This window comes from Saimiri boliviensis, chromosome 13 (assembly GCF_048565385.1).
Source record: "Saimiri boliviensis isolate mSaiBol1 chromosome 13, mSaiBol1.pri, whole genome shotgun sequence".
Classification (NCBI taxonomy): domain Eukaryota; kingdom Metazoa; phylum Chordata; class Mammalia; order Primates; family Cebidae; genus Saimiri; species Saimiri boliviensis.
Genome location: NC_133461.1, coordinates 59,490,729 through 59,503,824, shown reverse-complemented (window position 1 = coordinate 59,503,824; position 13,096 = coordinate 59,490,729). Strand labels below are relative to the sequence as shown.

Sequence of the window (13,096 nt, the reverse complement as noted above, 5' to 3'; positions counted from 1 at the left end):
ACCAAACACTGGATCTGACTTGGAGAGCACTGGGGAGAGTAGGAAAAGAAGAGGGAAGTGCTCCACCCATGCTCCCAGACCCGGTGGGTGCAAACAGAAGGAAACCATCCCGGATCCTAAGTCACAGGGGGCTGCACAGAAACCTGCCAGCCAGCATAAGTGGCAGTCACTGGTATGGAGAATCTCCAGACTAAGATTTGTAATTTAATAATGAGTAGGAGAGCAGCCTCCACAACCAGAATTGAAAGGCAAATGTAACATGGGTCCCAGCCCTGGGTGTGAGAATTGGGTACCCCTTTTTTGCAGAGCCAGACTGGGAGGGCTGTGGACTGGAACCTGGTTTTTGCTGGGAGGGAGTTCTGTTGCCTGAGACAGATTCACAATCTGAGGACATACTGCCTGTGATTTGGCTGGCTGCTTCAGCTTGCTGCCAGTAGCAGACAGTAGGAGGGAACCCATCCAGGTCAAAACCATCACCTGCCAGGTTGTGGAGCCCTAGCAACCCCTTTCCCCATGCGGGATCTTTGGCATGGCAGTGGTTGCTCTGCTCCTCCCTGAAGCATTGCTTAAGGGGCTTGAGAACTGCCTTGCAAAGCCTGCCAGGGCTGGTGCCTGTGCCCACTGGTGGGGTGGCCAGAACGCAGGATTCTCTGGTCCTGCCCTGCCTAGCTTTGCTCTCTCTACCTGCTTCAGGGCAGAGCACAAGACTGGGACCCTGGGAGTTACACAGTCCAGCCCAATGTCTAGGACATCCGAGTACTTCTGGTGAACAAAGGTAAACCATAAACGCTACTGCAAAAGCTGAATCCAGCTCTTACCTTCTAGCACCACATAGTGGACAGGAGGCCAGCCTGCACAGTCCATACAACATCTGCTAAAACAACTGTGCAGTGCTCAGGAAGGAGACAAGCTCTGCACCATCTCTACTACCGCAACTGCCCACACCACTGCAGCTACACAGGAGGCCCTGAGACTGCTCACCCACCTGATACATTACAACAGCCAGCACTGGAGAAAACCACCACTAATGCTATTTATAAACACAGAAATCATACATAATCTATGTCACTGAATACACCCAAAAAACAAAGCCAAAAGAATCTATTAAACATACATCATAGACACATTGTCAAGGAAAAAATAAGTCCTGCCTCAACAAAAGTAAATTCAAAACTAAAAATAAGTATTACTCCAGATGCAAAGGAAATCAGCACAATACAGAAAATATAAAAAAATAAGGTGCTATGACAGTTCCAAAGCAACACAGTAATTCTCTAATAACGGATCCTAACCAAAAAGAAATCTTTGAAAAATCAAATAAAAAATTCAAAATACTGATTATTTTATCTTCTTGAGATGTGGTCTTACTCTGTTGCCCAGGTTGAATTTCAGTGGCACAATCATAGCTCATTGTAGTCTCATGGGCTCAAATGATCCTTCCACCTCAGCCTCCTGAGGGGCTGGAACTATAGGTGTGCATTATGATGCCCAGCTAATTAAAACAATTTTTTTTTTAGAGAGAGTGCCTCACTATGTTGCCCAGGATGGTCTTGAACTCCTGGCATCAAGCTATCTTCTCACTTCAGCCTCCTAAATTCCTGGAATTACAGGCATCAGCCACCATGCCCAGCCAAAATACTTATTTTTAAAGAAGCTCCGTGAGATCCAGGAGATATCTGAAAACTAATACACAGTAATAAGAAAATGAAATTCAGGATATGAATGAGAAATTTACCAAAGGCATGGCTTTTGCTTTTGTTTTTTTAAAAGAACTTCTGGAATAAAAAAATTTATGGAAGGAATTACAAAATACAGTTGAAAGCAAACAATGGACTAGATCAAGCAGAAGAATCTCAAAATTTGAAGATAAACCTATTGAATTAATCAATCAGACAAAATAAATTTTTAAAAATTGTAAAAAAAAGATCAAAGCCTTCTGGAACTATGGGTCAATGTAAAACAAGCAAACCAACAAATCCCTGGTATTCCCAGGGGAAAAGAAAAAGCAAAAACCTAGGAAAATCTATTTGAGAAAATAATAAGGAAAACTGTCCTAGTCTAAAAAGAGGTCTACACATCCAAAGAATAAAAGGCTCAAAGAATGCCAGGCAAAAACACTGCAAGAAAGGCTTCACTACAATATTTAGAAATTAGACTGTCTAAGGTCAATGTGAAGGAATATATCCTAAAATCAGCAAGAGAAAAAGCATCCTGTCACTAGTAAAGGAAAATCCATTAGACTAACAATGGATTTCCCAACAGGTACCTATTTATAAGCTAGAAAAGACTGGGATTTTCTTTTTTCTTTTTTCTTTTTTTGCAATCCTACTCCACCTGTTTTCAAAGTGGATTCTGTTTCCAAAGTGCTGGGGCATGGAGGGAATGACTGTCAACCACAAATATTATGTCCTCCTAGAAAAAGCTTCATAAATGGAGGTGAAATAAAGCTTTTTCCCGGACAAGCAAGCACTGAGGAAATTCACCACCACTAAACCAGATCTACAAAAACACTCAAAGGAGTTCTGAACATGGAAACAAATTGTCAATACTGGCCATCAAAAAACACATGAGAGTATAAAACTTACAGGTCTTATACAACCATTATACAACAGAGGAAGAGAAAAAAAATTAAAAAGCAACACAGCAGAATACCAATTAAACCATACACAAAGCAGGGAAAAAAGAGTATCTACAAAGCAACCAGATAACAACATTATGACAGAAGCAAAACCTCACACATAAGTATTAAACTTGAATGTAAATAAATGCTCTACCTAAAAGATACAGATTGGCAGAATGGATTTTTTAAATGAACCAACTGCTGCTTACAATAAACTCATAGTACTCATAAAGACAATTATAGGTGTGGAAATGGTTATTCCATGCAAACAGAAACCAGAAGTGAGCAAGAGTCGCTGATATCAAATAAAATAAATCAACAACAGTTAAAAAAAATTATATAATATTAAAGGGATCAATTCAACAAGAAGATATAACAATTCTAAATATATATGTACCAAACACCAGTGCCCAGATTCATAAAACAAATATTACTAGACTTAAGAAGACATAGGAAAGCAATACAGTTAATAATGATGAATTCAACACCCTACTGATAGCACTAGATGGTTCATGGAGATAAAAAACTAACAAAGAAAGTGGATTTAAGCTGGCCTTTAGACCAAATGGACTAGCAGACATTTACAGAACATTTTACCCAGCAATATGCAGAATATACATTATTCTGTGAAATATATATTCTTCTCATCAGCAAATGGAACATTCTCCAAGGCGGGCCATATATTAGGCCACAAAACAAATCTCAAAAAATTTTGAAAAATCAAAATCATATCAAGTAACTTCTTGGACCATAGTGGAATAAAACTAGAAATAAATTCCAAGAGAAACTCTCAAAACTATAAAACACTTCAATCAAACAGCTTGCTCTTGAATAACCTTTATGTCAATGATAAAATTAGTATGAAAAATTAAAAAATATATCTGTTTTTTGAGATGGAGTCCCACTCTGTTGCCCAGGCTGGAGTGCAGTGGTACAATCTCAGCTTACTGCAGTCTCTGCCTCCTGGGTTCAAGTGATTCTCCTGCCTCAGCCTCCCAAGTAGCTGAAATTACAGATGCACATCACCACGCCTGGCTGATTTTTGTACTTTTTAATAGAGATGGGGGTTTCATCATGTTGGCCATGCCAGTTTATGATGTATCTTAAAGAAAGCATGCCTATACTTTTACTCCTGGATTTCTCAACCTGTACCAACAGAGAAAGAAACATGTTCTAGAAACATCTTCTCAGTATTTGCTTTAAAAAAGGGTGCAATTATAAATCAGACAGTAAATCACCATGAGAAATTCTCTAAAAAGACCCAAGCAACTTTCTGATTTTTGATGTATTTATTCTACAAATATTTATTAATTATCTCCTAAGTAAAAAGTACTAGAAAAAAAGTTAAAAAAAAAACACATCATTGCTTTCCTGGAGTTTTTCACCTTGCAGAGCAAGGGGATTGGCAAACTACTGGACTGCCAATGGCTGCATTCATCTATGACAGCAAACTTACATAACTGAAACAAACAACTTACAGCCCCCAAAGCCTAAGTATTTACTATCTGATCCTTTACGGTTTGCCATCCCTGTCCTAGAAGGGAGAGGCATATTTAAGAAACAACAAAATTTGGTCTAGAAGTGGGCAAACTGGGGTTCTATGAGAAGAACAAAAAAAAAAAATTGTGGTTAGAGGAATGATGAGTGAGGATGAGATCAAGTTGGAGAGAGAGGAAGGGCCAGATCATGAGCAGAGTATTGCAGGGCTATAACTAGCTTCCTAGGCCACTAAAAGTGAAATAATATAAAACAGGTGAGTCATGTAAGCAGATCTGCAATTCAAAAAAACCACTTTGGGGTAAAATGAGGAAAATAAGCTGGAGCAGTGCAAAAGTGAAAGAGGACTCTTCAGTGAGGCAGCTACTACATGGTTAAAATGAGAGACCATGATGACTTGGACTTGAATGGGCAGAACAAAGATATACAGTTGTCCCTTGGTATATGTAGGAAATTGGTTCTGGGATCCCCATCTATACCAAAATCTGCACATACAAGTCCTGAGGTTGGCCCTGCAGAGCCTGCATATGAAAAGTTGGCCTCTGTTTATGTGGGTTTCAAATCCTGCAAAAACGTATTTTTAATCTGCATTTTATTCACAAATGTCCACACATAACTGGACCTGCACAGTTCAAACCCATATTGTTCAATGGTCAACTGTACTCTAGTGTGATATTTAGTGATAAATTGGTTATAGGGGATTAAGAAATAAATGAAAACACCAATCCTTCTCAAACTGTACCAAGAAATTAAAGAGAATACTTCCTAACTCATTCACTCTTTGAGGTCCACATTGCCTGATACCGAAACCAGATAAAGACATCAAAAAAAAAAAAAAAAAAGAAAGAAAGAAAGAAAGAAAACTACAGACCAAAATCCCTTATAAATATTGATGCAAAAATTCTTAGCAATATGCCAGCAAACCAAATTCTGCACAATTTTAAAAGAAGTCACCTTAATTTATTTAGCGCTGCTGTAAAGGAATACCTAAGGCTGGGTAATTTATAAGAAAATGATGTTTATTTGGTTCACAAGTCTGCTGGCTATAAGACTGGGCATCTGGTGAAGGCCTCAGACTGCTTCCACTCATGGTAAAAGGTGAAGGGGTGCCAGTGTGTGCAGAGATCACACGGCAAAAGAGGGGTGAGGGAGATTCCGGGCTCTTTTTAACAACCAGTTCTCATGGGATTAATAGAGCAAGAACTCACTCATTAAGCCCTTCATGAGAGATCTGCACCTATCACTCCAACACCTCCTGTTAGGTCCCACTTCCAACACCGAGGTTCAAATTTCAACATGATGTTGAGACAAACATTTAAACTATAGCCAGACTATACACAATAACCAAGTGAGATTTATTCCTGGAATGCAAGAATAGCTCAACAAATAAAAAACAATCAAGGCCATGTGCAGTGGCTTGTGCCTGTAATCCTAGCACTTCAGGGGACTGAGGAGAGAGATAACTTGAGGCCAGAAGTTTGAGACTAGCCTGGGCAATCTAGCAGACCCTGTCTCCACCAAAAAATAAAAATAAAAAAATAATTAGCTGGGTACAATGAGCACACCTAGCTACTCAGAAGGCTGAGGTGGGAGGATCACCTGAGCCCAGGAATTCGAGGCTGCAGTAAGCCATGATTGTGCCACTTCATTCCAGCCTGGGTGACAGAGTGAGACCCAGTCTCAAATTTAAAAAACCAAAAAACCACCAATCAATGCAATACATAACTCTGAGAGAATAAAGGAAAAAACCCACATAATTATCTGGACTGATGCAGAGAAAGCTTTTGGCAAAACAATACTCTTTCATGATTAAAAAAAAAAACCTATACGAAGAATAGAAAAAAACTTCTTCAACATGATAAAGGCCTTATATAAGACCAACAGTTAACATCACATATACTCAACTGTGAAAGACTTGAAGTTTTCCTCAAGATCAGGAACAGGACAAGGATTCTCACTTTAGTCACTTCTATTCAAATAGTATTAGAAGTCCTAGCCAGAGTAATTAGAAAAGAAAAAGAAATAAAAGGCATCCACTTTGGAAAACAATAGGTAAAATTATTTCCGTTCATAAACGCCGTGTTCATATATGCAAAAAATCGAAATAATCCACCAGAAAAAAAAAAAAAAAAAAAAAACTGGCATAGCTAATAAACTCAGCACAGTTGCAGAAACAAAATCATGTTCATGGATTGAAAAACCTATGATTGTTAAGTAAACATAATACTCAAAGTGATGTGCATATTCAGTGTAATCCCTACCAGAATCTCAATAGTGTTTTTTGCAGAAATAGAAAGACCCAACCTACATTCATAGGGACTCTCCATGGACTGAAATAGCCAAAAGAATCTTGAAAAAGAATAAAGTTGGAGGACTCACACCTCCTGATTTTAAAACTTATAAAGCTACAATAATCAAAACAGTGCAGTACTGGCATATGGACAGACAGACAGACTAGGGAACAGGGAGCCCAGAAATAAACTCTCACATATGTGGACAGCTGACTTTCAACAAGTATGCTAAAACAATTCAACAGAGAAAGGATAGCCTTTTTGACAAATGGTGCTGGAAAAACTGGGTATCTACAGGCAAAGTTTTCCATATAAAAAGAAGTTAACCATATACAAAAGTTAACATCAAATGGATCAAAGTAGTAACCATTGAGCTAAAACTATAAAATCTGTAAGGCAAAAACATTCAGGAAAAGCTTCATAACACGGGATTTAGCAACAGTCTCTTGGATAAGACACCAAAAGCACAGGCAATGAAAAAAAAGAGACCAATTGTTTTTCAAAATTGAAAACTTTTAGATTGCTGGCAAGATGGCTGACTAGGAGTAGCTCCAGTGAACAGCTCCCAGCGAGATCAATGCAAAAGACAGGTGATCTCTGCATTTCCAACTGACGTACCTAGTTCATCTCACTAGGACTGGTTGGACAGTGGGTGCAGCTCAAGGAGGGTGAGATGAAGAAGGATGGGGCACTTCCTCACCCGGGAAGCATAAGGGGCCAGGGAACTCCCTCTCCTAGCCAAGGGAAGCCATTAGAGGCTGTCCCTTGCACTCCAGCCCAGATACTGTGCTTTCCCCAAGGTCTTCACAACGCACAGACCAGGAGATTCCCTCTGGTGCCTACAACATTGGAGCCCTGGGTTTCCAGCACAAAACTGGGCAGCTGTTTGGGAAGACACTGAGCTGGCAGCAGCAGTTTTATTTTCATACCCCAGTGGCTCCTGGGACACCAGCGAGACAGAACTGTTTGCTCCCTTGGAAAGAGGGCTGAAGCCAGGGAGCCAAGTGATCTGGCTCAGTGGGTCCCACCCCGACAAAGACCAGCAAAGATCCACTGGCTTGAAATTCTCGCAGCGAGCACAGCAGTCTGAGCTTGACCTGGCATGTTCCAGCTGGAGGGGGCAAGGGGTGGGGAGGTGCAGTTACCATTGCTGACATTTGAGTAGGCAGTTTTAACATCACCGTGTAAACAAAGTCACCAGGAAGTATGACCTAGGTGGAGCCCACGGGAGTTCAGCAAGGCCTCTGCAAGCAGACTGTGTCACTAGACTCCCTCCTCACCGGGGGCAGGGCATCTCTGAAAAAAGGCATCAGCCTGTCAGGGACTTAAAAATAAAGCCCCAATCTTCCCAGGACAGAGCACCTAGGAAAAGAGGTGGTTATGGGTACAGCTTCAGCAGATTTAAACGTCCCTGCCTGGCAGCTCTAAAGACAGCCGCAGATCTACCAGCACAGTGCTTGAGCTCTGATAAGGAACAGACTGCCTCCTCAAGGGGATCCTTGATCCTGTGTATCCTGACTGGTAGACAACTTCCAGTAGAGGCTGACAGACACCTCGTACATGAGAGCTCTGGCTGACTTCTAGCAGGTATGCTTCTGGGATGAAGCTACCAGAGGAAGGAACAGGCAGCAATCTTTGCTGTTCTGCAGCCCCTGCTGGTGATTCCCAGGCAAGCAGGGTCTGGAGTGGACCTCCCTCTGCAGCAGAGGGGCCTACTATGAGAAGGAAAACTAACAAACAGAAAGAAATAGTTGCAATATCAACAGAAAAAGATACCCACTCAAAGATCTCATCCAAAGTTCACAGGCTTCAAAGACCAAAGGAAGATATATACACAAAGCGGGGAAGAAACAAGCCCAAAAAGGCTGAAAATTCCAAAAACCAGAACACCTCTTCTCCTCCAAGGGATCACAACTCCTTACCAGCAAGGGAACAAAACTGGACAGAGAATGAGTTTGATGAATTGACAGAAGCAGGCTTCAGAAGGTGAGTAATAAGAAACTTCTCCAAGTTAAAAGAGCATGTTCTAATCCAATGCAAGGAAGCTAAGAACTTTGTAAAAAGGTTAGATGAAATGCTAACTAGAATAACCAGTTTAGAGAAGAACATAAATGACCTGATGGAGCTGAAAAATACAGCACATGAACTTCATGAAGCATACACAAGTTTCAATAGATTCCAAATTGATCCAGCAGAAGAAAGGATATCATAGATTTAAGATCAGCTCAATGAAATAAAACAAGAAGACAAGATTAGTGAAAAGAAATGAACAAAGCTTCCAAGAAATACAGGATTATGTGAAAAGATCAAATCTATGTTTGATTGCTGTACCTGAAAGTGACAGGGAGAATGAAACCAAGTTGGAAAACACTCTTCAGGATAATATCCAGGAGAACTTCCCCAACCTAGCAAGGCAGGCCAACATTCAAATTCAGGAAATACAGAGAACACCACAAGGATACTTCTCAAGAAGAGGAACCCCAAGACACATAATCATAAGATTCACTAGGGTTGAAATGAAGGAAAAAATGCTAAGGGCAGCCAGAGAGAAAGGTCAGGTTACCCATAAAGGGAAGCTCATCAAATTCACAGTGGATCTCTTGGTAGAAGAGAATGGGGGCCAATATTCAACATTCTTAAAGAATTTTCAACCCAAAATTTCATATCCAGCCAAATTGAGCTTCATAAGCAAAGGAGAAATAAAATCCTTTATGAACAAGCAACTGCTGAGAGATTTGGTCACCACCAGGCCTGCCTTACAAGAGCTCCTGAAGGAAGCACTAAATATGGAAAGGAACAACCAGTACCAGTCACTGCAAAAACATATCAAATTGTAAAGACCACTGACACTATGAAGAAACTGCATCAACTAACAGTCAAAATAACCAGCTAGCATCATAATGGCAGGATCAAATTCACACATAATATTAACCTTAAATGTAAATGGGCTAAATGCCCCAATTAAAAAGACACAGACTGGCAAATTGAATAGAGTCAAGACGGATCAGTGTGCTGTATTCAGGAGAATCATCTCATGTGCAAAGACACACATAGGCTCAAAATAAAGGGACGAAGGAATACTTACCAAGCAAATGGAAAGCAAAAGAAAGCAGGGAGTACAATCCTACTCTTTGATAAAACTGACTTTAAACCAACAAAGATCAAAAGAGATAAAGAAGGGCATACATAATAGTAAAGGGATCAATGCAACAAAAAGAGCTATCAAATATATATGCACCCAATACAGGAGCACCCAGATTCATAAGGCAAGTTATTAGAGACCTACAAAGAAACTTAGATGCCCACACAATAAAACAGTGGGAGACTTTAACACTCCACTGTCAATATTCGACAGATCGACGAGACAGAAAATTAATAAAAATATCCAGGACTTGAACTCAGATCTGAACCAAGCGGACCTAACAGACTCTCCAGCCAAAATCAACAAAATATACATTCTTGTCAGCACTACATCCCACTTATTCTAAAACCGACCACAATTAAAAGTAAAACACTCATCAGCAAATGCAAAAGAATGGAAATTGTAACAGTCTCTCAGACCACAGTGCAATCAAATTAGAATTTAGGATTAAGAAACTCACTCAAAACCGCACAACTACATAGAAACTGAACAACCTGCACCTGAATGACTACTGGATAAATAATGAAATGAAGGCAGAAATAAAGATGTTCTTTGAAACCAATGAGAACAAAGACATAACATACCAGAATCTCTGGGACACATTTAAAGCAGTGTCTAGAGGGAAGTTTATAGCACTAAATGCCCACAAGAGAAAGGAGTAAAGATCTAAAATTGACACCCTAACATCACGATTAAAAGAACTAGAGAAGCAAGAATAAACAAATTCAAAAGCTAGCAGAAGACAAGAAATAACTAAGATCAGAGCAGAAGTGAAGGAGATAAGAGACACAAAAAAACCCTTCAAAAAATCAATGAATCCAGGAGCTGGTTTTTGAAAAGATCAACAGAATAGATAGACCGTTAGCCAGACTAACGAAGAAAAAGAGAAGAATCAAATAGATGCAATAAAAAATGATAAAGGGGATATCACCACCAATCCCACAGAAATATAAACTACCATCAGAGAATACTGTAAATACCTCTATGCAAATAAACCAGTAAATCTAGAAGAAATGGATAAATTCCTGGACACATATACACCCTCCCAAGACTAAACCAGGAAGAAGTCAAATCCCTAAATAGACCAATAACAAGGTCTGAAATTGAGGCAGCAATTAAAAGCCTACCAACCAGAATTCTATCAGATGTACAAAGAGGAGCTGGTAGCATTCCTTCTGAAACTATTCCAAACAATACAAAAAGAGGGAATCCTCTCTAACTCATTTTATGAGGCCAGCATCATCCTGATCCCAAAACCTGGCAGAGACACAACTACAAAAGAAAATATCATATCCCTGATGAACACTGATGTGAAAATCCTCAATAAAATACTGGCAAACCGAATCCCACAGCACATCAAAAAGCTTATCCATCACGATAAAGTTGGCTTCATCCCCTGGATGCAAGGCTGGTTCAACATACGCAAATCAATAAATGTAATCCATCACATAAACAGAACCAAAGACAAAAGCTACATGATTATTTCAACAGATGCAGAGAAGGCCTTCTACAAAATTCAATAGCCTTTTATGCTAAAAACTCTCAATAAACTAGGTTTAAAAAAACACAGTAAGATACCACTTCCTATCTGTTAGGATGGCTATTTTCCACCCCACACACAATAAAACCCACAGGATATAACAAGTGTGGGTGATACAGAGAAACTGGAACCTTTGTGCATTGCTGGTGGCAATGTACGATGGGGCAACCACTGTGGAAAACAGTATGGTAGTTTCTCAATAAATCAATAATTTTTATGTAATCCAGCAAGTCCACTTTTGGGAATATATCTAAAAGGAAGAAAAGCAGAGACTCAAAGAAATATTTATATACCAACGTTCACAAGAGCATTCTTCACAATAGACAAATGGATAAACAAAATATGGTAAATATATATATATATATATATATAAATATATATATATACACACACAAGAATATTATTCAACCTTTTTCTGACACACTATGGTAAGTGAAATAAGCCAGACACAAAGAACAAATATAATTCCACTTTTATGAGGTACCTAAAATAGTCAAATTCAGAGACAGAAAGTAAAAAAGTAGTTACCAGGGCAAGGAGAAAGGAGTGATGAAGAGTTATTATTATAGAATTTCAGTTTGAAATTATGAAAACATTTAGATGGATACTGGTAATGCCACTTGATACATTTTGTTACATTTATTTTATTAAAAAATATGTATGTGTGTTAAAAATAGGAGGAGGAAGGTTATGGAAGGTGCTGTACTGCTGGCTTTGAAGACAAAGGAATGAGAGTGGCTTCTATGCAGCTTATTTATTTAATTTTTTAGAGACAGGGTCTCACTTTATCACCCAGGCATGATAATAGCTCACTGTAGCCTCAAACTTCTGGGCTCAAGCAATTCTCCTGCCTCAGCCTTCCAAGAAGCTGGGACTATAGGCCTGTGCCACCAAGCCCAGTGACAGTAACTTCTAAAAGGCACAAAAGGCAAGGTTCATCTAGAGCCTCCAGGAAAAAATGCAGTCCTGAAGACACCTTAATTTTAGTCCAGTGAAACTGACTCCCAGAACTGTAATAATACATATATGCTTATCCAAATTCCTACTGCAAATTCCTCTACATATAGGTATCGTATCTTTACTTTAGCCCACAGTTACCTACACACTCTGCTAAGTGAAATAAGTCGGATACAAAGAACAAATATAATTCCATTTTTATGAGGTATCTAAAATAGCCAAATTAAGAGATAGAAAGTAAAAAAGTAGTTACTAGGGCAGGGAGAAAGGAGTGATGAAGAGTTATTATTACAGCGTTTCACTTTTAAATGATGAAAAAATTCTTTAGATGGATAGTGGTAATGCCTCTTGATAAATTTTGAAAAAATTCAAGATAAAGTATTTTTTTAAAACAACCTTAGAAAAAATCCACCAAGAAAATGAGCTATTCATAACATTCCTTAAATTACCAACTTTAATAAAATTTGCTGTGCCTATCAGATTGCTAGGTCATCAATAATTATATGAAAATACTTAAGTTGATATTTTTTTAAACAATATTAAAGATCTAAATTACTTTGTATACTTACAATGTAAAATAACTTTGAGCTCAACCAGGAGTTTCTTTGACCCTCCATGACTTGTTCCTGGAAGCTTTTGCATTGCTTCCCCTTTTTTATTCAGTATTTCAATTCTTAATGCACCTATGAGTCAAAAATTAAAAGTATCTTCATTACACCCAAAGAATTTGCTGAATCTGCCAAATCTTCCCATTGCATTTTAGTATTTCCTAAGCTTTCACATATTGGAAATGTAGGACAAAAGAAAAGCACTTTTTTTGGAGAAAAATAAACAAACATACCAATAGGGGTTCCAGCAGGTCTAATCTCATTGGGCAATAATTCATCCCCTTCAGGCCAAGTTACTGATAATCTGTCAGGGAGCCTGTTATGAAACCAGTATATTAATGTTCCACAAATTTTCTTAATTATGATCTCAAGTAAAAAGATACAAGTTATCAGAAACTTAAATATTTATTGCTGATATATTTTAAAAGGTTAAATCTGGAA

General features: G+C 38.8%; 1 protein-coding gene across 1 annotated transcript in view; it reads right to left on the bottom strand.

Moving 5' to 3' along the window:
- SMCHD1 (structural maintenance of chromosomes flexible hinge domain containing 1) overlaps positions 1–13,096 on the bottom strand; it is a 159,524-nt gene that overhangs the window by 87,296 nt on the left and 59,132 nt on the right. The window contains exons 16-17 of the mRNA XM_003924806.4: positions 12,889–12,971; positions 12,617–12,730 (exon numbers count right to left, since the gene is read on the bottom strand). Of these exons, the coding sequence (XP_003924855.3) occupies positions 12,617–12,730; positions 12,889–12,971 (197 nt within the window). The remainder of the gene's footprint in view (positions 1–12,616; positions 12,731–12,888; positions 12,972–13,096) is intronic.